The 21,862-nt window shown below is 45.7% G+C and overlaps 1 protein-coding gene across 5 annotated transcripts in view; it reads right to left on the bottom strand.

Moving 5' to 3' along the window:
- Positions 1-21,862, bottom strand: part of col27a1b (collagen, type XXVII, alpha 1b) — a 653,616-nt gene that overhangs the window by 111,787 nt on the left and 519,967 nt on the right. For all 5 annotated transcript variants that reach the window (XR_011956099.1, XM_072565909.1, XM_072565908.1 and 2 more), the window contains 5 exons: positions 19,630-19,683; positions 15,236-15,289; positions 13,522-13,575; positions 7,890-7,943; positions 6,015-6,068 (listed from right to left, as the gene is read on the bottom strand). Coding sequence is in view for 4 of the 5 variants with exons in the window: in XM_072565909.1 (XP_072422010.1) it covers positions 6,015-6,068; positions 7,890-7,943; positions 13,522-13,575; positions 15,236-15,289; positions 19,630-19,683 (270 nt within the window). In the remaining variant the exon portion in view is untranslated. The remainder of the gene's footprint in view (positions 1-6,014; positions 6,069-7,889; positions 7,944-13,521; positions 13,576-15,235; positions 15,290-19,629; positions 19,684-21,862) is intronic.

The raw sequence follows: 21,862 nt of genomic DNA, 5'->3' as shown, positions 1-21,862 counted from the left end.
AGCTCATTCCATACACGCATCACCTTGTGCATGAAAAGGTTGCCCCTGAGGTCCCTTTTAAATCTTTCCTTGCTCACCTTAAAGCTATGCCCTCTAGCTTTGGACTCCCCCACACCAAGGAAAAGACCTGGTCTATTTAGCTTATTCATGTCCTCATGATTTTATAAACCTCTATAAGGTCACCCCTCAGCCTCCGATGCTCTAGGGAAAACAACCCCAGCCTTTTCAGCCTCTCCCATGAGCCCTCCAAAGCTGGCAACATCCTTGTAAGTCTTTTCTGAATCTTTCCAAGTTTCACAACATCCTTCTAAGAGGAAGGAGACCAGAATTGCACGCAATATTCCAGAAGTGGCCTAACCACTTCTGTACAGCCGCAACATGACCTCCCAACTCCTATACTCGATGTTCGTCATCTTGTAGTTCTTATGGTCTAAGATTTAGTCCTCATTCTCCATGAGATGAAATAAATTGCTCAGAGTTCTGGAAGAGGCAACATGAACACAATCACTGATGGTGGGTGGGGCATTGTCATGTGCAGTGCACATCAAGTGGTTCAGACTACTGGGTGACACCAGCTATGTTTGGAAAAAGTTACTGTGCCATATTGCAGCATTCAGAAAACCGAATCCTCATGGTTTTCTGGATGATCAGTGAAGTTTGAATCTCTGAAGACCATGGAGAACCATGTCGAGACTACCCTATCTACAAGTATCTGTCTCAGGGTGGAGGTGAAAGGGGGGTGGCCGGGGACAAACATTTGAAAAGTTTCAGGTCATGATTTGCGGAGTGACTGCGGAACAATGGTCTGTTCTACTCTCTTAGCAGGCTAGATAGAAACACTCAACACTGGGTGAGTCATTAATTGAATACAATTGAATAAACTGAGCAAGTACCTTTGACAGGTGAACCATGCTGCACCATAACATCTAGCAAATGGTCTTTGGCATTTACCTTGATTCAGCACTAATTGGGAACCAGGTAAAAACAATGTCTGCAGATGCTGGAAACCAGATTCTGGATTGGTGGTGCTGGAAGAGCACAGCATTTCAGGCAGCATCCGAGTAGCTTCGAAATCGACGTTTCGGGCAAAAGCCCTTCATCAGGAATAAAGGCAGTGAGCTTGAAGCGTGGAGAGATAAGCTAGAGGAGGGGGCGGTGGGGAGAAAGTAGCATAGAGTACAATGGGTGAGTGGGGGAGGGGATGAAGGTGATAGGTCAAGGAGGAGAGGGTGGAGTGGATAGGTGGAAAAGAAGATAGGCAGGTAGGACAAGTCCGGACAAGTTATGGGAACAGTTACTGAGCTGGAAGTTTAGAACGAGGGTGAGGTGGGGGAAGGGGAAATGAGGAAACTGTTGAAGTCCACATTGATGCCCTGGGGTTGAAGTGTTCCGAGGCAGAAGATGAGGTGTTCTTCCTCCAGGCGTCTGGTGGTGAGGGAGCGGCGGTGAAGGAGGCCCAGGACCTCTATGTCCTCAGCAGAGTGGGAGGGGGAGTTGAAATGTTGGGCCACGGGGCGGTGTGGTTGATTGGTGCGGGTGTCCTGGAGATGTTTCCTAAAGCGCTCTGATAGGAGGTGCCCAGTCTCCCCAATGTAGAGGAGACCACATCAGGAGCAACGGATACAATAAATGATATTAGTGGATGTGCAAGTAAAACTTTGATGGATGTGGAAGGCTCCTTTAGGGCCTTGGATAGAGGTGAGGGAGGAGGTGTGGGCGCAGATTTTACAGTTCCTGCGGTGGCAGGGGAAAGTGCCAGGATTGGAGGGTGGATTGTTTGGGGGCGTGGACCTGACCAGGTAGTCGCGGAGGGAACGGTCTTTGCGGAAGGCGGAAAGGGGTTGGGAGGGAAATATATCCCTGGTAGTGGGGTCTGTTTGGAGGTGGCGGAAATGTCGGCGGATGATTTGGTTTATGCGAAGGTTGGTAGGGTGGAAGGTGAGCACCAGGGGCGTTCTGTCTTTGTTACGGTTGGAGGGGTGGGGTCTGAGAGCGGAGGTGCGGGATGTAGACGAGATGCGTTGGAGGGCATCTTTAACCACGTGGTAAGGGAAATTGCAGTCTCTAAAGAAGGAGGCCATCTGGTGTGTTCTGTGGTGGAACTGGTCCTCCTGGGAGCAGATCCGGTGGAGGCGGAGGAATTGGGAAAACCGGATGGCATTTTTGCAAGAGGTAGGGTGGGAAGAGGTGTAATCCAGGTAGCTGTGGGAGTCGGTGGGTTTGTAAAAAATGTCAGTGTCAAGTCGGTCATCATTAATGGAGATGGAGAGGTCCAGGAAGGGGAGGGAGGTGTCAGGGATGGTCCAGGTAAATTTAAGGTCAGGGTGGAATGTGTTGGTGAAGTTGATGAATTGCTCAACCTCCTCGCGGGAGCACGAGGTGGCACCAATGCAGTCATCAATGTAGCGGAGGAAGAGATGGGGAGTGGTGCCAGTGTAATTACGGAAGATCAACTGCTCTACGTAGCCAACAAAGAGACAGGCATAGCTGGGGCCCATACGTGTGCCCATGGCTACCCCTTTGGTCTGGAGGAAGTGGGAGGATTCAAAAGAGAAAGTGTTAAGGGTGAGGACCAGTTTGGCCAAACAAATGAGAGTGTCGGTGGAAGGGTACTGTTGGGGACGTCTGGAGAGGAAAAAACGAGACTGGGCGCCTCCTAGCAGAGCGCTTTAGGGAATATCTCCGGGACACCCGCACCAATCAACCACACCGCCCCGTGGCCCAACATTTCAACTCCCCCTCTCACTCTGCCGAGGACATGGAGGTCCTGGGCCTCCTTCACCGCCGCTCCCTCACCACCAGACGCCTGGAGGAAGAACACCTCATCTTCTGCCTCGGAACACTTCAACCCCAGGGCATCAATGTGGACTTCAACAGTTTCCTCATTTCCCCTTCCCCCACCTCACCCTAGTTCTAAACTTCCAGCTCAGCACTGTCCCCATGACTTGTGCGGACTTGTCCTACCTGCCTATCTTCTTTTCCACCTATCCACTCCACCCTCTCCTCCTTGACCTATCACCTTCATCCCCTCCCCCACTATACTCCATGCTACTTTCTCCCCACCCCCACCCTCCTCTAGGTTATCTCTCCACGCTTCAGGCTCACTGCCTTTATTCCTGACGAAGGGCTTTTGCCCGAAACGTCGATTTCGAAGCGACTTGGATGCTGCCTGAACTGCTGTGCTTTTCCAGTATCAGTAATTGGGAACGAGTCAATGCTGCTGGCAGGGCTGCTAAATTCTCATTGATGGATTTGCCTCTTATTGAGAGATTAAGTAAATTGTTTAGAGTCCTGGAGGAGGCAAATTGTATATAAACTCTGACAGTGAGTGGGGAATTGTTATATGCAGTGCACTTCGGTTGTTCCACAGCACTGCCAAATCTGGTCCTCATTTTCAGCTATACTTTCAGGTTGGAGCCTGCAGTTTATGCAACCAAGTCTAGCCCATTAGTGTTGATCTTAATTATTAGAGATCACGACCGCAACATTTCTCTCCAGCCCGAAAGACTGCTTCATCACTTCTATCTGATTTCTATCTCTTATCTAACTTTGCATCCATACTTCCAGTGTCCCTTTAACACTGTAAGGTTTTAACATTGCTAATGTATCTGAAAAGGGAGGACTACAGATGCTGGAGAATCAAAGTCAAAAAGTGTGGTGCTGGAAAAGCACAGCCGGTCAGGCAGCATCCGAGGAGCAGGACAGTCGATGTTTTGAGCATCAGAAATTTAGATGGGCCAGCAAGGGGGCTGAGAGATAAATGGGAGGGGGTTGGGGTTGGGGCTGGGGGAAGGTAGCTGGGAATGCAATAGGTAGATGAAGGTGGGGGGCGATGGTGAGAGCTCGATGTGATGGGTGAAGCAGATAGGTGCAAAGATGGACAGGTGGGACAGTTCAAGAGAGTGGTGCAGAGTTGGAGGGTTGGATCTGGGATAAGGTTGGGGTGAGGAGATCAGGAAACTGTTGAAATTGACTTTGATCCTGTGTGGTTGGAAGGTCCCAAGGCGGAGGATGAGATGTTCTTCCTCCAGGCGTTGTGTGGCTAGAATTTGGCAGTGGAGAAGGCCCAGGACTTGTACGTCCTTGGCGGAGTGGGATGCAGAGTTGAGGTGTTTGGCCACAGAGCGGTGGGGTTGATTGGTGCTTGTGTCCTGGAGATGTTCTCTGAAACATTCTGCAAGTTGGCATCCTGTCTTCCTAATGTAGATGAGACCACATTGAGAGACAATACGTGAGGTGTTTCGAGCTGCAGGAAAGTCTCTGCCAGATGTGGAGGGATCTTTTGGGGCCTTGGGATGGAGGTGAGGAAGGTGGTGTGGGTGCAGGTTTCACACGTTTTGCTGTGGCAGGGAAAGGTGCCAGGAGTGGAGAGTGGGTTGGTGGGCAGCATGGACCTACTGAGGGAATTGTGGAGGGAACAGTCTCTGCAGAATGCTGAAAGGGGTGGGAAGGGAAATATATCTCTGGTGGTGGTGTCTGACTGCAGGTGGCAGAAATGGTGGACAATGATGCATTGTATCCAGAGGTTGGTGGGGTGGAAGGTGAGGACAGTTGGGGGTGGGGTTCTGTTCTTGTTGCAATTGGAGGGGTGGGATTCAAGGGTGGAGTGCAGGAAATGGTGGAGATGCACTGGAGGGCATTGTTGACCACGTGGACAGGAAATTGCGGTCCTTGAAGTAGGAGGCCACCTGGTATGTTCTGGAGTGAAATTGGTCCTCCTGGGAACAGATGTGGCAGAGGCAGAGGAATTGAGAGTAAGGGATAGCATTTTTACACGATGGGGTGTGAGGGGTAATGTAGTCCAGGTAGCTGTGGGAGTCAGTGGGTTTGAAGTAGGTGTCTGTGTTGAATTGGTCGCTGAAATGGAGATGGAGAGGTCCAGGAAGGGGAGGGAGGTGTCCGAGATGGTCCAGGCGAATCTGAGGTCAGGGTGGATGGTGTTTGTGAAGTTAATGAATTGTTGAACATCCTCATGGGAGCATGAGGTAGCGCTGATACATTCATCAATGTAATGGAGGAAAAGGTGGGGAATGGCGCCGGTGGAAGATGCTGTTCCACATAGCCGATGAAGAGGCAGGCATAGCTAGGGCCCATGGCTAGCCCTTCACCCCCAGTCCCACCCCCTACCATTTATCTCTCAGCCCTCTTGGCCTCCACCAAAACGTTCCTGATGAAGAATTTATACTTAAAACATCAACTCTCCTGCTCCTTGGATGCTGCCTGACCAGCTGCGCTTTTCAAGCGCCATACTTTTTGATAATGAAATATGTGAGACATGTTGTCAATTTTGAATTGTGGGTAATGCAGCAACCATTTTGTGCTAAAGAAGCTGTCACACACACAGACTGAGAAAAACAATCGAATAACCTGCTGTGGTCTTGGTTTAAGGATAATTATCAGATGCTATAGATAGCTTTCCTTTGACCTTTTCCTGAATCACACTGTGGCATCTTTTCATGCCCACCAGAGAGTGCAGACGGGGTCTCAGTTTAAAGTTTAACTTGAAAGGGATTACTTTCGACATTACAGTACTCCCTCAGTACTTCACCGGACTGTAGTCTAGATTGTGGGCCTTAACTTAACTCCACGAATATCCAAAGATGTGTAGGTTAGGTGGATTGGCCATGCTAAACTTGCCTTCCAGTGTCCAGGGATGTGCAGGCTAGGTGAGTCAACCATGGGAAATGCAGGGTTACAGGGACAGGGTGGTGGGAGTGGGTCTGGGTGGGATGTGTTTTGGAGAGTTCAGTCTAGGTGCAATGGGCCACATGGCCTCTTTCCGCACTGTAGGGATTCTATGAATGAAATACAGCAATTCCTGCACTCAAGCCTTCACAAAATCGCAAATTTTGGATTTGTTTTTAAGGAATCCCATTTGTTTGAATAAAACATTACACTTTTGTCAAATCAATGGCTGCATGTTCTTTCAACCGATATTCACATGGATATTCAGAATTCTAGTATCCACAGATTCTATGTTACTTCCTAAGCAGGCTCATCAAGAAAATTCTGACCTTGAGTCCATCGATTCCAACTGGTCCATCATCTCCCACCAGGCCAGGCTCTCCCTGATAAAGAAGGAGAAGTATTCAGTGATCTTAAATTCAGCTTGTTCACTGGTGGCTCAGTGGTTAGCGCTGCTACCTCACAGACCCAGGATCGATTCCTGCCTTGGTGACTGTCTATGTGGAGTTTGCACATTCTCCCCGAGTCTGCGTGGGTTTCCTCCCACAGTCCAATGATATGTAGATGGGAAATGCAGGGTTACAGGGACAGCATTGGGGGCTGGTTCTAGATGTTGTCCAGAGGGTCAGTGTATACTTGATGGGATGAATAGCCTGCTTCCACCCTGTAGGGATTCTATGTTTTGAGGGAGTCAGTTGCATCTGGTCATCAGATGCTGATGAGCAAGTTAGAAGTAGCTTTGCGTGTAATGGCAAACTAATAGGGGACTGTCATGGCAGAGAGGGCATGGGAGCCCTATGTTCATGTCCTACCTATGTTAGGGGTAGGATTACAGTTAGGCTTCAAAGATGTATAAGGACACCTCTGAACAGGCTGATGAAGGGAAAAAGGATATATTACTAAGTTCAAAGTTTGTGAGAAGATTTGTAGCTCGGGTGCTCGTTGTTGTGGTTCTGTTCGCCGAGCTGGGAATTTGTGTTGCAGACGTTTCATCCCCTGTCTAGGTGACATCCTCAGTGCTTGGGATCCTCCTGTGAAGCGCTTCTGTGATGTTTCCTCTGGCATTTATAGTGGTTTGAATCTGCCGCTTCCGGTTGTCAGTTCCAGCTGTCCGTTGCAGTGGTCGGTATATTGGGTCCAGGTTGATGTGCTTGTTGATTGAATCAGTGGATGAGTGCCATGCCTCTAGGAATCCTCTGGCTGTTTTCTGTTTGGCTTGTCCTATAATAGTAGTGTTGTCCCAGTCAAACTCATGTTGCTTGTCATCTGCGTGTGTGGCTACTAAGGATAGCTGGTCGTGTCGTTTCGTGGCTAGTTGGTGTTCATGGATGCAGATCGTTAGCTGTCTTCCTGTTTGTCCTATGTAGTGTTTTGTGCAGTCCTTGCATGGGATTTTGTACACTACATTGGTTTTGCTCATGCTGGGTATCAGGACAACACTACTATTATAGGACTAGCCAAACACAGAACAGCCAGGGAATTCCTAGAGGCATGGCACTCATCCACTGATTCAATCAACAAGCACATCAACTTGGACCTAATATACTGGCCACTGCAGCGAACAGCTGGAACTGACAACCGGAAGCGGCAGATACAAACCACTATAAATGCTGGAGGAAACATCACAGAAGCGCTTCACAGGAGGCTCCCAAGCACTGAGGATGTCACCTAGACAGGGGACGAAACGTCTACAACACAAATTCCCAGCTCGGCGAACAGAACCACAACATATTACTAAGTTTCCAATCAATATGATATTAGTGCACTCACTCACTGAGGCAGTGGTAAGATCACCAGGTTAATAAATCAGAGGCCCCCTGTCGGGCTGTGGGTTTCAATCCCTCCTGAGCAGTAAATGAATTCAAATTCTGCCTTTGAAAGCTTGCCTGTGTAATGGTGACCGCTAAAGTACTAGCAAATGTTATTACAAACTGGTTGCACCCCACCCCCTCCCCCCAACCCCAGTCAGCTCAAAGTTGCTTTACAGCCAGCAGTGTACTTTATGAAACGCAGTGGAGAAATCGACCTATCTGCGCACAGCAAGAAGCCACAAAGTGCCAGGTGGTGATGACCAGATAACCTAATTTTATGATGTTGACTGAGGGGAGAGTATTGATCATTACACTACAGAGGAGAGCTTTCTCTCTGGAACATTCTTTCACACCACAAGGGAGGACAGAGATGCAATGTAATCAACCACTTACCCTTTGGCCCATGAGCCCTGGCTCACCTCTGGCTCCGGGCAGTCCGATTGCACCCTGCAGATCACACCAAAGGTGAGAATTACAAAGTGAAAATCTTAACACGTGAAATCTAAATTTCAAATACTTTGAGCATCATTCAACTCAGGACAAATCATGACTCAGCCACTTTCATTAATTACTTCTGGTGCATGGGTGTTACTGACAACAAAACGTAATTTATCTGACAGTGTTCTCAAAAATACACTCACTGTGTATATTAATGCCCTGTATTCATACACTGTATACTAATACCAACACTGTACATTAATCTTAGGCAAATTTGGCTGATACCCCAAGGAATAGACAGAAATGGCATCGTTTACAAAACCTTCTTAGAGGACAAAATGAGATTTCTTGGTCTGCTCTCATCGAGCCTGAATGACCTACTCTTGTGATGTAACTATTCATTCAGTGAATGATTATACTCACTGGGTCATTCAAGGCTGCACTGAGCATATGGTAGCACCCAACAGGTTCTCAGCTAAGTATTCTCTGAAATCTCTCTTTACAGCAAAGGAAAACATCCACAACATTTTGTATTTTCCAATGAAAAGTTCAACTCAAGTTCTGGTAAGTGTCCAGTTTCGAAATACATGAATATTACCCTCACAAGCTGCAGCATGGAGCTGGGGAAGGATGGAAATGCTTGTCCGTGTGAATAAATCCTGGAGCCTCAGAGGCAGTGCATAAAGTTTCAATCCAGTAAATTGCCCAAATCCAAAATCGTTCAAACATCTATTGTGTTGATTTGATAGTGACAGATCCCAATTTGTGTAAGTGTAACCCTGTACTCGGTGACACAGGTCCACCTGTCCGAGACTGACTGCTTTTGCACAGGGTGAGTGGCAATACCATAGAAAGAACAGTGAAGCTCCCGCTAGCTGGTTTCAGATTGCACCGGCCCAGCTAAGACCACCAAGGAATCTCAGAAAGAACCACATCCTCGGGAAAAAGAGAAACAAACTCCTTGGGATGTCACCCGGTAAATTTACATTTCAGTTGTTTTGAAGAGTGCAATCATGGAACAATGTCGAGCTGCAATGTAGGACTCTGTAGCATTTGCTAACAGGCATTTTCTGGACATGCAAGACTGCGGCATCTTCTGCCAAATCTGAAAATAAATAAAACCTTGGAGATCACTGGGGTCATATAAAGTTATTTTCTTCACAGAGAAAAATAAATTGAATGTATTATTTATTGCCTCTCCTTTCAAACTCCACAGTGACGATGTCTCAATGATTGGCAATAATTTCATTCTATAGCACAGTGAGGGGTCAGCTCACTGAGACAGACATAATCCACAGGAGGGGGGACTGATCCTATTGTGCAGTGGTCATGTCCTTACCTCTGGGCTAGGCGGCCTACTCCAGAGGGTAACATGGCTGACCCATAGATTGCATGGTATCTATAATAGTCTTTGGGGAAGGACAAAGTGGCCACTTTCATTGGGGAGCTTCATTTACACTTCTTGTTGCTGCGGTAAGCTTTCCAACTTCATCAAAGACGCCTCCCATCCCAGTAATGCTCTCCTACAACCTCTTCCGTCAGGCAGGAGATACAGAAGCTTGAACACACATACCAACAGGTTCAAGAATAGCTTCTCCCTGCCTTTGTCAGACTGATGAATGGACCTCTCTAACTTCAAATAACGTTGATCTTGCTTTGTGCAGCTCCTGTGCAGTTGTAATCAGTATGCCTCACTCTGTCTAAGCACCTTGTGACAAACTCCCAGCCATCAAGGTGCAGGCTTTGAGGGCGACATGGTGGCTCAGTGGTTAGCACTGCTACCTCACAGCACCAGGGACCCGGGTTCGATTCCACCCCTGCGCGACTGTCAGTATGGAGTTTGCGCATTTTCCCCACGTCTGAGTGGGTTTCCTCCAGGTGCTCTAGTTTCCTCCCACAATCCAAAGATATGCAGGCTAGGTGGATTGCCCATAGTGTTCAGAGATGTGTACGCTAGGTGTATTAGTCAGGGGAAATGTAGAGTAGTAGGGGATTGGGTCTGGTTGGGACAATCTTATGAGGGTCAGTGTGGACTTGTTGGGCCAAATGGCCTGTTTCCACACTGTAGGGGTTCTATGATTCTTTGAACTACTACAGAGAGGGTAGAACAGCTTCAGGGTTGGATAAGATGCCTCCACATTCAAGCACCATCGTCAGGTCCCAGTCCAAATTCCTTATGCACTTGGAGGGAAACACAGATAGTGCTGCACATTACCGAGGAGTGTTCACACCATACACTGAGTGACGGATTAATCACCTTCAGCTCAGCAAATAGACAGGCCCAAGGAGCCAAATGCTCCTACTTCTGTTTCTAATGCTCAAATTGGGTACTCCTCAGGAACTGTGGTAAAACAAATTTCCCATTCCGAGTCAAACCGAAAGCATGAAGGAACTTGATTGGACACTGCACTAGAATCTCCACTCAATCGCCACTCCAATGTGGATTGAAGCTCATCAGCCAGGATTTAAGTCTGTGAGTGGGTGAGAGGGTTCCCCCTCGACACCTTGTGGTGACGATCTGGGGAGATTTCACCAAAATCTCTCATCTGGTGGACATGGGAATCATTTTAAAAGTGTGCCTTTTGTGATTTGGGTCACCGGCAAGCAAAGATGTGCAGGTTAGCCTTATCCAACCCTGAAGGTGTTCAAGACGGCCTACTCTCTCTGCCCTTTGACGGCTGGGTGTTTGTCACAAAGCAACTTGCTGCTGATTTCTTGTGGGTCCCTTTCCTTGGCTTTTTGTGGTACCTAATAATGTCCTCCCAATCCACACACCTACGGTGATCTTTCTGCTAGGTTAGGGTGGATTGACCACCATAGAGTCCAGGGATGTGCAGGTAGGTGGGTTACTGATGGGAAATGCAGGCTTACAGGGATAAAGGTTACAGTTGGGTCTGAATGGGATGCCCTTTGGAGGGTTGGTGCAGACTTGATGGGCCGAATGGCCTCTTTCCGCACTGTTGGGATTCAATCATTCTATGAATATTATCAGAAAAGGTGACTTCAATAAAAACAGGAAAAGCTGGAAATGCTTCTTTTGGCTATTCTTAACCATGTGCTTTCCTTCAAGTCTGTCCGTTGGGATGCATTTAAGTTTGGGAGTTTTAAAGAATAATCAAGTATTTGAGAATTTGCCCCAGGGTGAACACTAATATAATGACTGAAAACAAGAATGCATTTAACATTTTATATGTATATACAAGCATTTAAAACTGAAGCTAAGAAATGGTCAGGTCAGTTAGCCCAACCATTCAGAGCTGCTTAGTTAAGAAAGTCAGCAATCTAAGGTTTAAACCCTGACCTAATTAACACCAAAACAATTATAATCTGTTGCAGGATTTACAGTTCAACTTCAATTTTGTTCTTAATGCAACATTGTCTAAGTTCCAATCCATAAATATTGCAAACATAAGTACAGTTATAATGTACTCAGCCTTGAACGGTATTACTCTCATGTGTCCTCATAGTTTTCAACAAGTTTAAGTAAATAGCAGCTAGGGTCTCTTCCAAAATAACTTTGGTTTACTGGCAGGATAACTGTGTTTATTTTTGGAAGTGGAGTGCCTTAAAGGAGTATCAACAGCCTCATAAATTTTGTAAAAGGGTTTGTGTTTTGCGTGGCAGTAAACAACACGCTTTGCCATCAGTCAAACAGGATCCACTTTGTATGATATATAATGACGACAATGATACGATTTGGCACTTTCAGAACCAAGCAACAAAAATTAATTTTCCCAAATCGGCCATATAATCTCCTTGAATTTCACAGAAAACAAACCACAATCTGGTTAAAATTTAGACTCGCTTCATTATTCTGAATGAAAACAGGTTTACCAGCACGGTGAATAGGGGAGCATTGCTGGGATATTGTACTGTGGGGCTAGCTCAGTTGGATGGGTGGCTGGTTTGTGATGCAGAATGACACTAACAATGTGGGTTCAATTATCACACATGTTGAGATTACTCTGAAGGTCTTTCCTTCTCAACCCCATCCCCCCTCACCTCAAGTGTGGTGACCCTCAGGTTCAAGCACCACCAGCTGTGTCTCTCTAATGAGAGAGTGGCGCTACAGTCTGGTAAGATTGTGGAAGCTTCATTAACATGAACTCAAATTAAAGTTGTCCAGTATTCCCTTCAGCAAGTGGACAGTCATCTCATCTAGGTGTTTATAATGATTAAAAGTTAACTCAGGCTGCCTCCTCTCTTGGGATGATCCAGTGCAAGAGGATGCACTATTTGTAAAACTAGGGCTACTCTGTTCATTGAATCCCTACAGTGCAGAAGCAGGCCATCAAGTCTATACCCCAATCCTCCAAAACGTGTTGCACCCAGACCCACTCCTGTAATCCTATGGTGAACCCACCCAGCCAGACCACTATGGACAATTTAACATGGCCAATCCACCTAACGAGCACATTGTTGGACTGTGGGAGGAAACCCATACCGACACATGGAGATTGTGTAAACTCCATATAGACAGTCAGCTGAGGGTGGGATTAAACCCAGGTTCCTGGTGCTGTGAGGTAGCCGTGCTAACCACGGAGTCACCATGCCACCCTGAGAAGTTCAGTCTAGGAATGTGGGTTACCAATAACATTACCACTACACCACCACATCCCCCCGTTCAGCAGCGAAATTAGAAATCACTTCATTACAAAGTCAGGAATCCCTTTTTCAAAAGACGCGAGTTAGGTGGAATTTTCCAAATGTGATGAAAAGTATTTTATGAAGAGAATCACATGGACCATAGGGTGGGTGCGTGGTATGAGTGAGATAGAGATGAATGATAATCTAAGTGAACAACAGTACAACATAAAAGGGCTGAATGGCCTGTGTGGATCCAAGGCAGCACATTGAACACACCAAGCCTTTGCAGAGTTTGAAGCAGCATGCTCCCTTCCACATGAGGACTTGTACTACTTGCCACAGCAATCATGAATGAATTTGTTACAAGCATATATTAAGGGCAGATTTGAAAATAGTTATGCAGAAACTCCTGATGCCGGAGATTCACATCTGGTCTGATGTAAATTTCACTGGCAGCCAGTAAACAGACTGTGGAAACAGAAATTGTGTAGCTGGAAACTTGGAGCTGCCTCATTACTGCTGCTTACAGTCTATCCCTGATGAAGAAGCAGGCACACTCGTCAGATTTTTTGAACTTTGCTTTCTACCATTCAGAATTAGAGACTTCCTGAAGATGGAACTTTTGAAAATATCTGATAGAAAGCAGGCATGCGTGCATGCACACACACATACACACACCCCCCCCCCCTCACTCACACGCACACATAAACACTGACTCATACACAGACATACAGACACTCTCACTCACACACACATAAACATTGACTCACACACAGACATACAAACACTTCTCACAAACACACACACACACACACACAGTGACTGTGAGAGAGATTCTGCCACCAACTCTTCTTCAGAAAGAATGGGCCCAGCACTCAGCACTGGCTTATTCTGTCTGCTTGCCCAGTTGGACTGGGTTGTAATCAGGAAGCCAGGCAGCGAAACAAAAGCTGCTATTATCCTCAGAAAATCCCGTCATGTAATGATTAGAAAGTTGTACCTTCTCTCCAGGTTCACCTGGGAGTCCAGGTTCTCCAGTTGGGCCAGGAAGCCCCTGAAATATAGAGGGAAAGAGAATTAGGAAGAGCCTTTAGTGAAAACCTCCCACAACATGATCTGAATGTAAATGAAATCTGTGGCAATTGGACTCTGTTTGGTGGGAAGGACTGACAAAGGAAGATGCTGGACCAGTCAGTACAACACATTGAAACACACTCTCCTCTGCTCAGCTTGGTCCTGTCAAGATGCAGAGGGGGCCTTGGTTTTTACCAGCTCCTGACAGAATTAAAGAGGTGTTCCATTATGGAAGGAGGACATTTACGTCATTGTGTCTGCTTTGACCATTCCTCTGCCTTCTCTGCTTAGCCCTACATGTAGATCATAGAACAGTTCAGCACAGGAACAGACCCTTTGGCCCATCATGTCTGTACTGACTATGATGCTACTCTAAACTAATCCCATCAGCCTGCCCATGGTCCACATCCCTCTATTTCCGTCTCTGTTCCTCTTAAATGTTGCTATCGTATCTGCTTCTACCTCCTCCCCTGACAAAGTGTTCCAGGCGCCTACCACTCTCTGTGTAAAACATTTGCCTCACACATCTCCTTTAAACTTTCCTCCTCTCAATGTCAAGCCTCTTCCCCTGGATATTTGATGTTTCCACCCTGGGAAACCAACACTGCCGTATTTATGCCTTATATAATTTGATATATTTCTATCAGGTTGCCCCTCAGCTTACGATGCTCTAGTGAAAACAACTGAAGTCTGTCCAACCTCTTCTTATAGCTAATACACTCCAATCCAGGCAACATCCTGGTAAGACTCTACTGCACCCTCTCCAAAGAATCCACATCCTTCCTACAGCATGGGGACCAGAACTATACACAATACCCAGATGTGGTCTCTCTAAAGTTTCACAAAGCTGCAACATGACTTGCCAACTTTTATACTCAGTGCCCTGACCAATGAAGACAAGCGTGTAATACACCTTCTTTATCACCTTATCCACTTGGTTTGCCACTTTCAGGGAGCTATGCACTTGCGCCTCAAGATCCCACAGCATATCCTTGTTACATAATAAGCCAATTCCCTTATTGAAAGTCTCAATTTGACTGTACTCCAGCAGCATGTTCTAGATCCTAAACACTCATTGCCCGAGAAGGTTTCTCCTTGTGTCTGGAGGGTTCTGATTCCAACCTTCAAAGAGAAACAGGAAAAGCTGCTGCTGGTGACAACTATTTCTGCCTCTAACCGGGAGTCTGTAAAGGAGCTGGTGAAAAGCCTTTCCCAGATTGCTTCTTTCAGTTGAATGTTTCTTATTCTATCATGAACATGGGCATCACTGACAAAATCAGCCAATGTTGCCCATTTCTAACTGTCCTCAAACTCATCAACATGTTCGGCCATTTCAGAGGGCAGTTAAGAGTCAACCACATTGCAATGGGTCTGGAGTCATATGTAGACTAGGATGGTTAACAATTTTTAAAAAATTCATTCATGGAATGAGGGCATCTCTGGCTGGGCCAGCATTTACTGTGGGTCTGGAGTCACGTGTAGGCCAGACTGGGTATGGATGGCAGATTTCTCTTCTCTAAAGGACATTAGTGAACCAGATGTTTTCTTTTTCTAAACAATAATAGTCTTTTTTTTCCCACTCAGAATAGATTTTAATCAATTGAATGTTTTTTTAAACAAAAGATGAGTTTTCATCTTACCTTTGGTCCCATCTCCCCCAGCAACCCAATCATTCCCTCAGGCCCTGGTGGTCCCTGGAAAAGTAAAATGAAGATTTAAACGATTTTCACAATTTGAGCTTAGGTCAGCTTACAAAGAACCTTCCACTGAAGAATATTTACTGATGGTAAATGCTGAGCTACAAATCACAGACCGGGGGCAACAGGCAGCATTAAATACCAAAGCAAGCTCATGTGGTTATACATATTACCCTGTGTACTGTACATTTGACTGCAATGGTCACATTGCCCATTTGCTAAGTATTGAGAGAGAGAGGACACACTTCCCTGAATGACACCACTGTTGAAGTATTCCAGTTCTGCTTTTTTAGCTCTCAGACATTGTGTCATAAACCCTATTTTTTTGTCAATAAGGCACAAGAACACTCTTCCATTGAGATTGTTCAGGGCTTATTCTAAGTTGAAGGCTTGCATTCTCTGTGTGTTCACTGCCCAGCTAAAGGGAGCTGCATATCTGCTCAGTGAGAGGTTGGCTGAACTGAAGGAGATCACAGAATAGAATCCCTACAGTGTGGGAACAGACCATTCAGCCCATCAAGTCCACATCAACTCTCGGAAGACTATACACCCAGACCGACCCCATCTACCTATGTGATTTAGTGACTGAGCAACACAGGCTGAACAGGATTCATTGCCACAGATGGCTGTGGAGGCAGGTCATTGGGTATATTTAAGACTGAGATAGATAGGTTCTTGACTATTAAGGGAATCAAGGGTTATGGGGAGAAAGTGGGAGAATGGCATTGAGAAACTTATCAGCCATGACTGAATGGCGAAGCAGACTCGATTGGCTGAATGGCCTAATTTTTGCTCCTATGCCTTATGGTCTAACAATCCAGGGAGGGTCAATAGCTCCACAAAATATCCAATTTAAGACAATCAATTACGCTCATAGCATGGCTCATGTACGTCTTTAGCAGGGACGTATATTCACATACACAGATCTGTTCTCTGTAAACGTGGAACACATTTAGGCCTTGCTCCATTATTAAGACTTGTGGGGCCCATGATTCACTGTTGGTGTCTCCACGGCAACACCTCAGTCAATCAGAGTCCAACAATGAACTCCGTAAGGTTGCAGAGGGATGACGTTATGGAGGAATTAGAACAAAAGGACTAGAATTTCAAATGTGTGGATGTGCAAGACAAGAGATATTATCAAAAGCGAGGATGGATAAAATGGGCAAGATATAAAATGGTGTACAATGTAAAATGGACAGAAACATTTAGCACATGGGTTATCAATGGAAAGTGGGGAATGGGAAGCTGGCCTAGAGAGAACTACAGTACTAAAGACTGGAACAAACAAGGGAATGTGTGAGGGTAATAAAGACTCAATACAACAAGGGCACATATGAGGGATTCTGTGGTCAATGGACTGAGGTAGGAGTGGAGGCAGTGATACTTTGGAGGTGCCAGTCGGTGGAGAGGATACAAAGTCAAATAGAAGGAAAAGCTTGTTGACTGTTTGGTTTCCTCTCAGACTGTGGCCACTGTCAAGGATGGAGATGGCAGCATCAGTGCTCCCAGGTTTTTAGTTCGGAGGAAGTTACACAATGATTCATGGTCTATGGAGTTGAGAGAGGTAGAGCTGGGAGTCTATGGAATATATATGACACTATCCAAGGATGGCATTGAGGTGAGGAATCAGGGGCTGGAGGAAACACATATAGCCGAGAAAAGACAGGCATCGGTTTTAAAAATGGAGAGCGATTGAATTCAAGGGGACAGAGTGTGACAGGTACGGAGTTCCAGGATGCAGGGTTAATGTGGTGGAAGGCCTGACTAACAAGGATGAGGTGTCAGTGGAGAGGAGCCTGTCAATTATAAGAAGAGGCTAGAGAGAGAGACTCAATAGTGCAGTCATCAGTGGAAATGATCCGAAACCCCGTGGCCAAAATCCACATCCCTTGGCACAAAGGAGACAGGCCAGACGTGCATAAGTTTAAAAAAATTCCAAAACTACAAACAGGCAACTCCTAAATCAGATTCTAGGTTTCATGATAAGGAGGTGACAAATTTGTTCTGTCAGACCCCAACTAATGATCTCAAATGTCTGCACATGGTGCAGCTTTCCATGAATACAACAAATATTGGAGATCCCAATGGGTCAGGGAGCAACTGTAGAGAGCAAGCAAATGTTTTGAGTCTAGATGACTCTTCAACAGAGCTGCTTCCCAAGTCAGTTCTGTTGACGATCCTTTAACCTTTCCCCGTTGTTTGAAGGTTAATCCTTTGTATCAATATGTCCAAATGAAGAATTTGATATTGTTTAGGATTTGTGGAATAAAGGCAAAATGGCTGGAAATCTGAACCAAATACAGAGAATACTGGAGAAACTCAGCGGTCTGGCAGCATCCGTGCAGACAGAAACAGAGTTAATGCTTCGGGTCCGGTCTGGTCCAGTCTAGTATTCCAGACCCAAAACATTACCTCTGTTTATCTGTGCACGGATGCTGCCAGACTTGCTGTGTTTCTCCAGCATTCTCAGTGCTCAGTCTGGCTTATGTATTTGGCTGGGGAAACCTGAACGTAAAAACAATAACAGCAGATGCTGGAAACCAAATTCTGGATTACTGGTGCTGGAAGAGCACAGCAGTTCAGGCAGCATCCAACGAGCAGCGAAATCGACGTTTCGGGCAAAAGCCCTTCATCAGGAATAAAGGCAGTGAGCCTGAAGGGTGGAGAGATAAGCTAGAGGAGGGTGGGGGTGGGGAGAGAGTAGCATAGAGTACAATGGGTGAGTGGGGGAGGAGATGAAGATGATAGGTTAGGTAGGGGAGGGTGGAGTGGATAGGTGGAAAAGGAGATAGGCAGGTTGGACAAGTCCGGACAAGTCAAGGGGACAGTTACTGAGCTGGAAGTTTAGAACTAGGGTGAGGTGGGGGAAGGGGAAATGAGGAAGCTGTTGAAGTCCACATTGATGCCCTGGGGTTGAAGTGTTCCGAGGCGGAAGATGAGCCGTTCTTCCTCCAGGCATCTGGTGGTGAGGGAGCGGCGGTGAAGGAGGCCCAGGACCTCCATGTCCTCGGTAGAGTGGTATTGTATCCATTGCTACTAATATTATTTATTGTATCCGTTGCTAACTAATATCATTTATTGTATCCGTTGCTACACATCCACTAATATCATTTATTGTATCTGTTGCTCCCGATGCAGTCTCCTCTACATTGGGGAGACTGGACGCCTCCTAGCAGAGCACTTTAGGGAACATCTCCGAGACGCCCGCACCAATCAACCACACCGCCCCGTGGCCCAACATTTCAACTCCCCCTCCCACTCTGCCGAGGACATGGAGATCCTGGGCCTCATTCACCACCACTCCCTCACCACCAGATGCCTGGAGGAAGAACGCCTCATCTTCCGCCTCGGAACACTTCAACCCCAGGGCATCAATGTGGACTTCAACAGCTTCCTCATTTCCCCTTCCCCCACCTCATCCTAGTTTCAAACTTCCAGTTCAGCACTGTCCCCATGACTTGTCCGGACTTGTCCTACCTGCCTAGCTTCTTTTCCATCTATCCACTCCACCCTCTCCTCCCTGACCTATCACCTTCATCCCCTCCCACACTTAGCCATTGTACTCTATGCTATTTTCTCCCCACCCCCACCCTCCTCTAGCTTATCTCTCCACGCTTCAGGCTCACTGCCTTTATTCCTGATGAAGGGCTTTTGCCCGAAACGTTGATTTCGCTGCTCGTTGGATGCTGCCTGAACTGGTGTGCTCTTCCAGCACCACTAATCCAGAATGGGGAAACCTGAAGTCCACTCACAGGTATTACTGTATACACCTTGTTTGCAACGAAGATCAGACACAGCCTTATCTCTCAGTTTTTGGACTGCCGGTTTTTCGTGCTCCCTTCTTGAAAAGGCAGAGAAAGTTGAGTCCTTGAATATTTTTGGTGCAGAGGTGGATAGGTTTTTTCGATAAGAAAGGGGAGTGGCGAGGTGAGGAGCTTATCAGGAGTAGGAAGGAACATGGGGAGTGAGGTTATAATCAGATCATACTGAATGACGGAACAGGCTCATGGGCGTATGAATGGCCTACTCCGACTCCACACATTCATACTGTTGCATTTCAGAAGCTTGAACCAACAGATTCAAGAACAGCATCTTCCCTGCTAGTTATTAGATTTTTGAATGGACTGTAACATTGTATTCCTTGCTCTGTTCTATTACTCTAATGTACTTTGTATGGTATGATCTGCCTGCACTGCACGCAAAATAAAACTTTTCACTGTACCTAGGTACATGTGACACCAATAAATCAAATCAAAGTTTAGAATTCAATATAGAACTTCCTTCTCCTGATCAGATCATGCTTTCATGCAGTTGCATCTTGTGAAGGTACTTACTGGCTCTCCTGGGATTCCTTTAGCTCCTGGAGCACCAGAAGGTCCAGGAATACCCTGCAACAACAGAACAGTTCATTCTCAATGGTCAAAGGTTGGGTAAACAAACTAAAATAATGAAACCACGACAGCCTTGAACAAAGTTATATTAAAATGTTGTTTGGTTTCAATGAAGCCATTCCAGTTTCCTCTCTAACTTAGTTTCTGTTTTGAAAATTGACTGGATTTTCCATTCCTGGTATACTCTTACGCACTATTACTGTGCCAGCCACAAGATTTTTCTCAGTACCAATCTGTACAAAGTCCCATTCACGTGCTCTGTGAGGAACAGGACAGAGGCTGTTTAAAATGAAAGACTTTGCAAACTCGAGAACTAATGATGAATGTGTTGGTAACTTGAAGAAAAGAAAAGGATCATCATGCACTAAGGACAGAATACTTGCCTTCCAGGGGCTAGACTAAACAATGTTTATTATTAAAACATAAAAGGAGAAAAATATGTACTGGCACAACTTTTCTAATGTCAGGAAACAGAAAAAAAGAACATGCAGCACAGACCATTAGCCCCAATTAATTGCTTGACAGTTGGATTATTGGCATGTTAAGGGTCTCTGCTGTATTTTAGACTTCTGGCTTAACTCTGTAACACTAAAATAAGATCATTATTCTCTGTTCTTAACAGCAAAGCCAGCATTTATGGACCATTCCAAATTGCCCTTGAGAAGGTGAGCTTGAGGAGATGAGCTGCCTTCTTGAACCGCTGCAGTCCATATGCTGTAGGTTGACCCACAATGCCCTTCGGGAGTGAATTTCAGGATCTTGACCCAGTGACAGTGAAGGAATAGCGATATATTTCCAAGTTGGGATGGTGATCAGCTTGGAGGGAATATGCAGATTGTGATGCTTTCACGTATCTGCTGCCCTTGTCCTTCTAGTTGATAGAAATTATAGTTTTGGAAAGTGTTGGCATAGGATTAGTGTGTTGCTAAATACAATTTGTATGTAGCACACACCGCTGCCACTGTAGGTCAGTGGTAAAGGGAGGGCTTAAGATGTTGAGTGTGGTCCAATCAAGCGGGCTGTTTTGTCCTGGATGCTGTTGAGCTTTTTGAATGCTGTTGGACCTGCACCCATCCAGGCAAGTGGGGAGTATTCCATCACACTCCTGACTTCATGGTGGACAGGCTTTGGAAGGGTCAGGTGGTGAGTAAAAAAAATTCTGCACAACTGGACGTCCATGCTCACAAAGCATTAAAATCAAAAATCTCATTAAAAGAAACAGAGAATTATACTTTTGAATAAAATCTGTCAATAATTTGAATTGGCTTTGTTTAGTTTAATCTGTCCCTCCCTCTCTTGGAGCTATTTTCTCTCTCGCTGCTTTTCCCTTTGGTGGAAGCATTGAGAAGAAGGGGACACATTTAACATAAATGGCATAAAAAAGCAAAGGAGACATAAGAGAGATCATCATTCAGCGAGTGGTTAGGATCTGGAATGCACTGTCTGAGAGTGTGGTGGAGGCAGAGTGAATTAAGGTATTCAAGTGGGAATTGGATTATAATGTGAAACATGCAGGATTATACAGAGAAGGCAGGAGATAGGCTGCTATGATGTACAGTACATCAGCATGTACAGTAACAGAGACATGATGAACTGATTGGTCTCTTGCTGCGGTGCAACAATTCAATGATTTTATGTAAACTGGTTGGATTCAGTTGAGTGAAGTATATTAACTGGATACGAAAGGTTTCCCTGCCCTGGAATATCACCGTAGAATCTTTCACTTGGAAGATTCAGACAGAATTTGTTTAATGTGTAAAAGAAAATAATTGGAAGAGAAACAAAACTCTTTTTGTAGGTAAACGAACAGTAGTTTGTTGTAACCACTATAGACGACAACAGATTAATTCATTTTGCTGTCAGAATAATCTTGATTGAATCTAGGATTGCAATGCATTAAAATATTATCTTGTTAACTCCCTCTGTATGGAAGCACTAAACAAGCAGGACATTTAAATGTGTAGCCTGGCTTGACGCACTAGGTTCCAAGGTCTAAACCACTTCCCATCGATTCCGGCTGTACGCAGTTCAATGGTCCAAGCAAAATATTTAAAATCAAAATGGTGATGAACGAATAACATTCCAACGCGCCAAACCACTTCCAATTCACTCTTCTTGGACAGAATATCAAATCCAAACACAACATCTTAAAGTAGATTCCTGATTGGAACCCAGA

This window comes from Chiloscyllium punctatum, chromosome 49 (assembly GCF_047496795.1).
Source record: "Chiloscyllium punctatum isolate Juve2018m chromosome 49, sChiPun1.3, whole genome shotgun sequence".
Taxonomy (NCBI): domain Eukaryota; kingdom Metazoa; phylum Chordata; class Chondrichthyes; order Orectolobiformes; family Hemiscylliidae; genus Chiloscyllium; species Chiloscyllium punctatum.
Note: the sequence above shows the minus strand (reverse complement) of the source record. Positions and strands in the feature narration are given on the sequence as shown.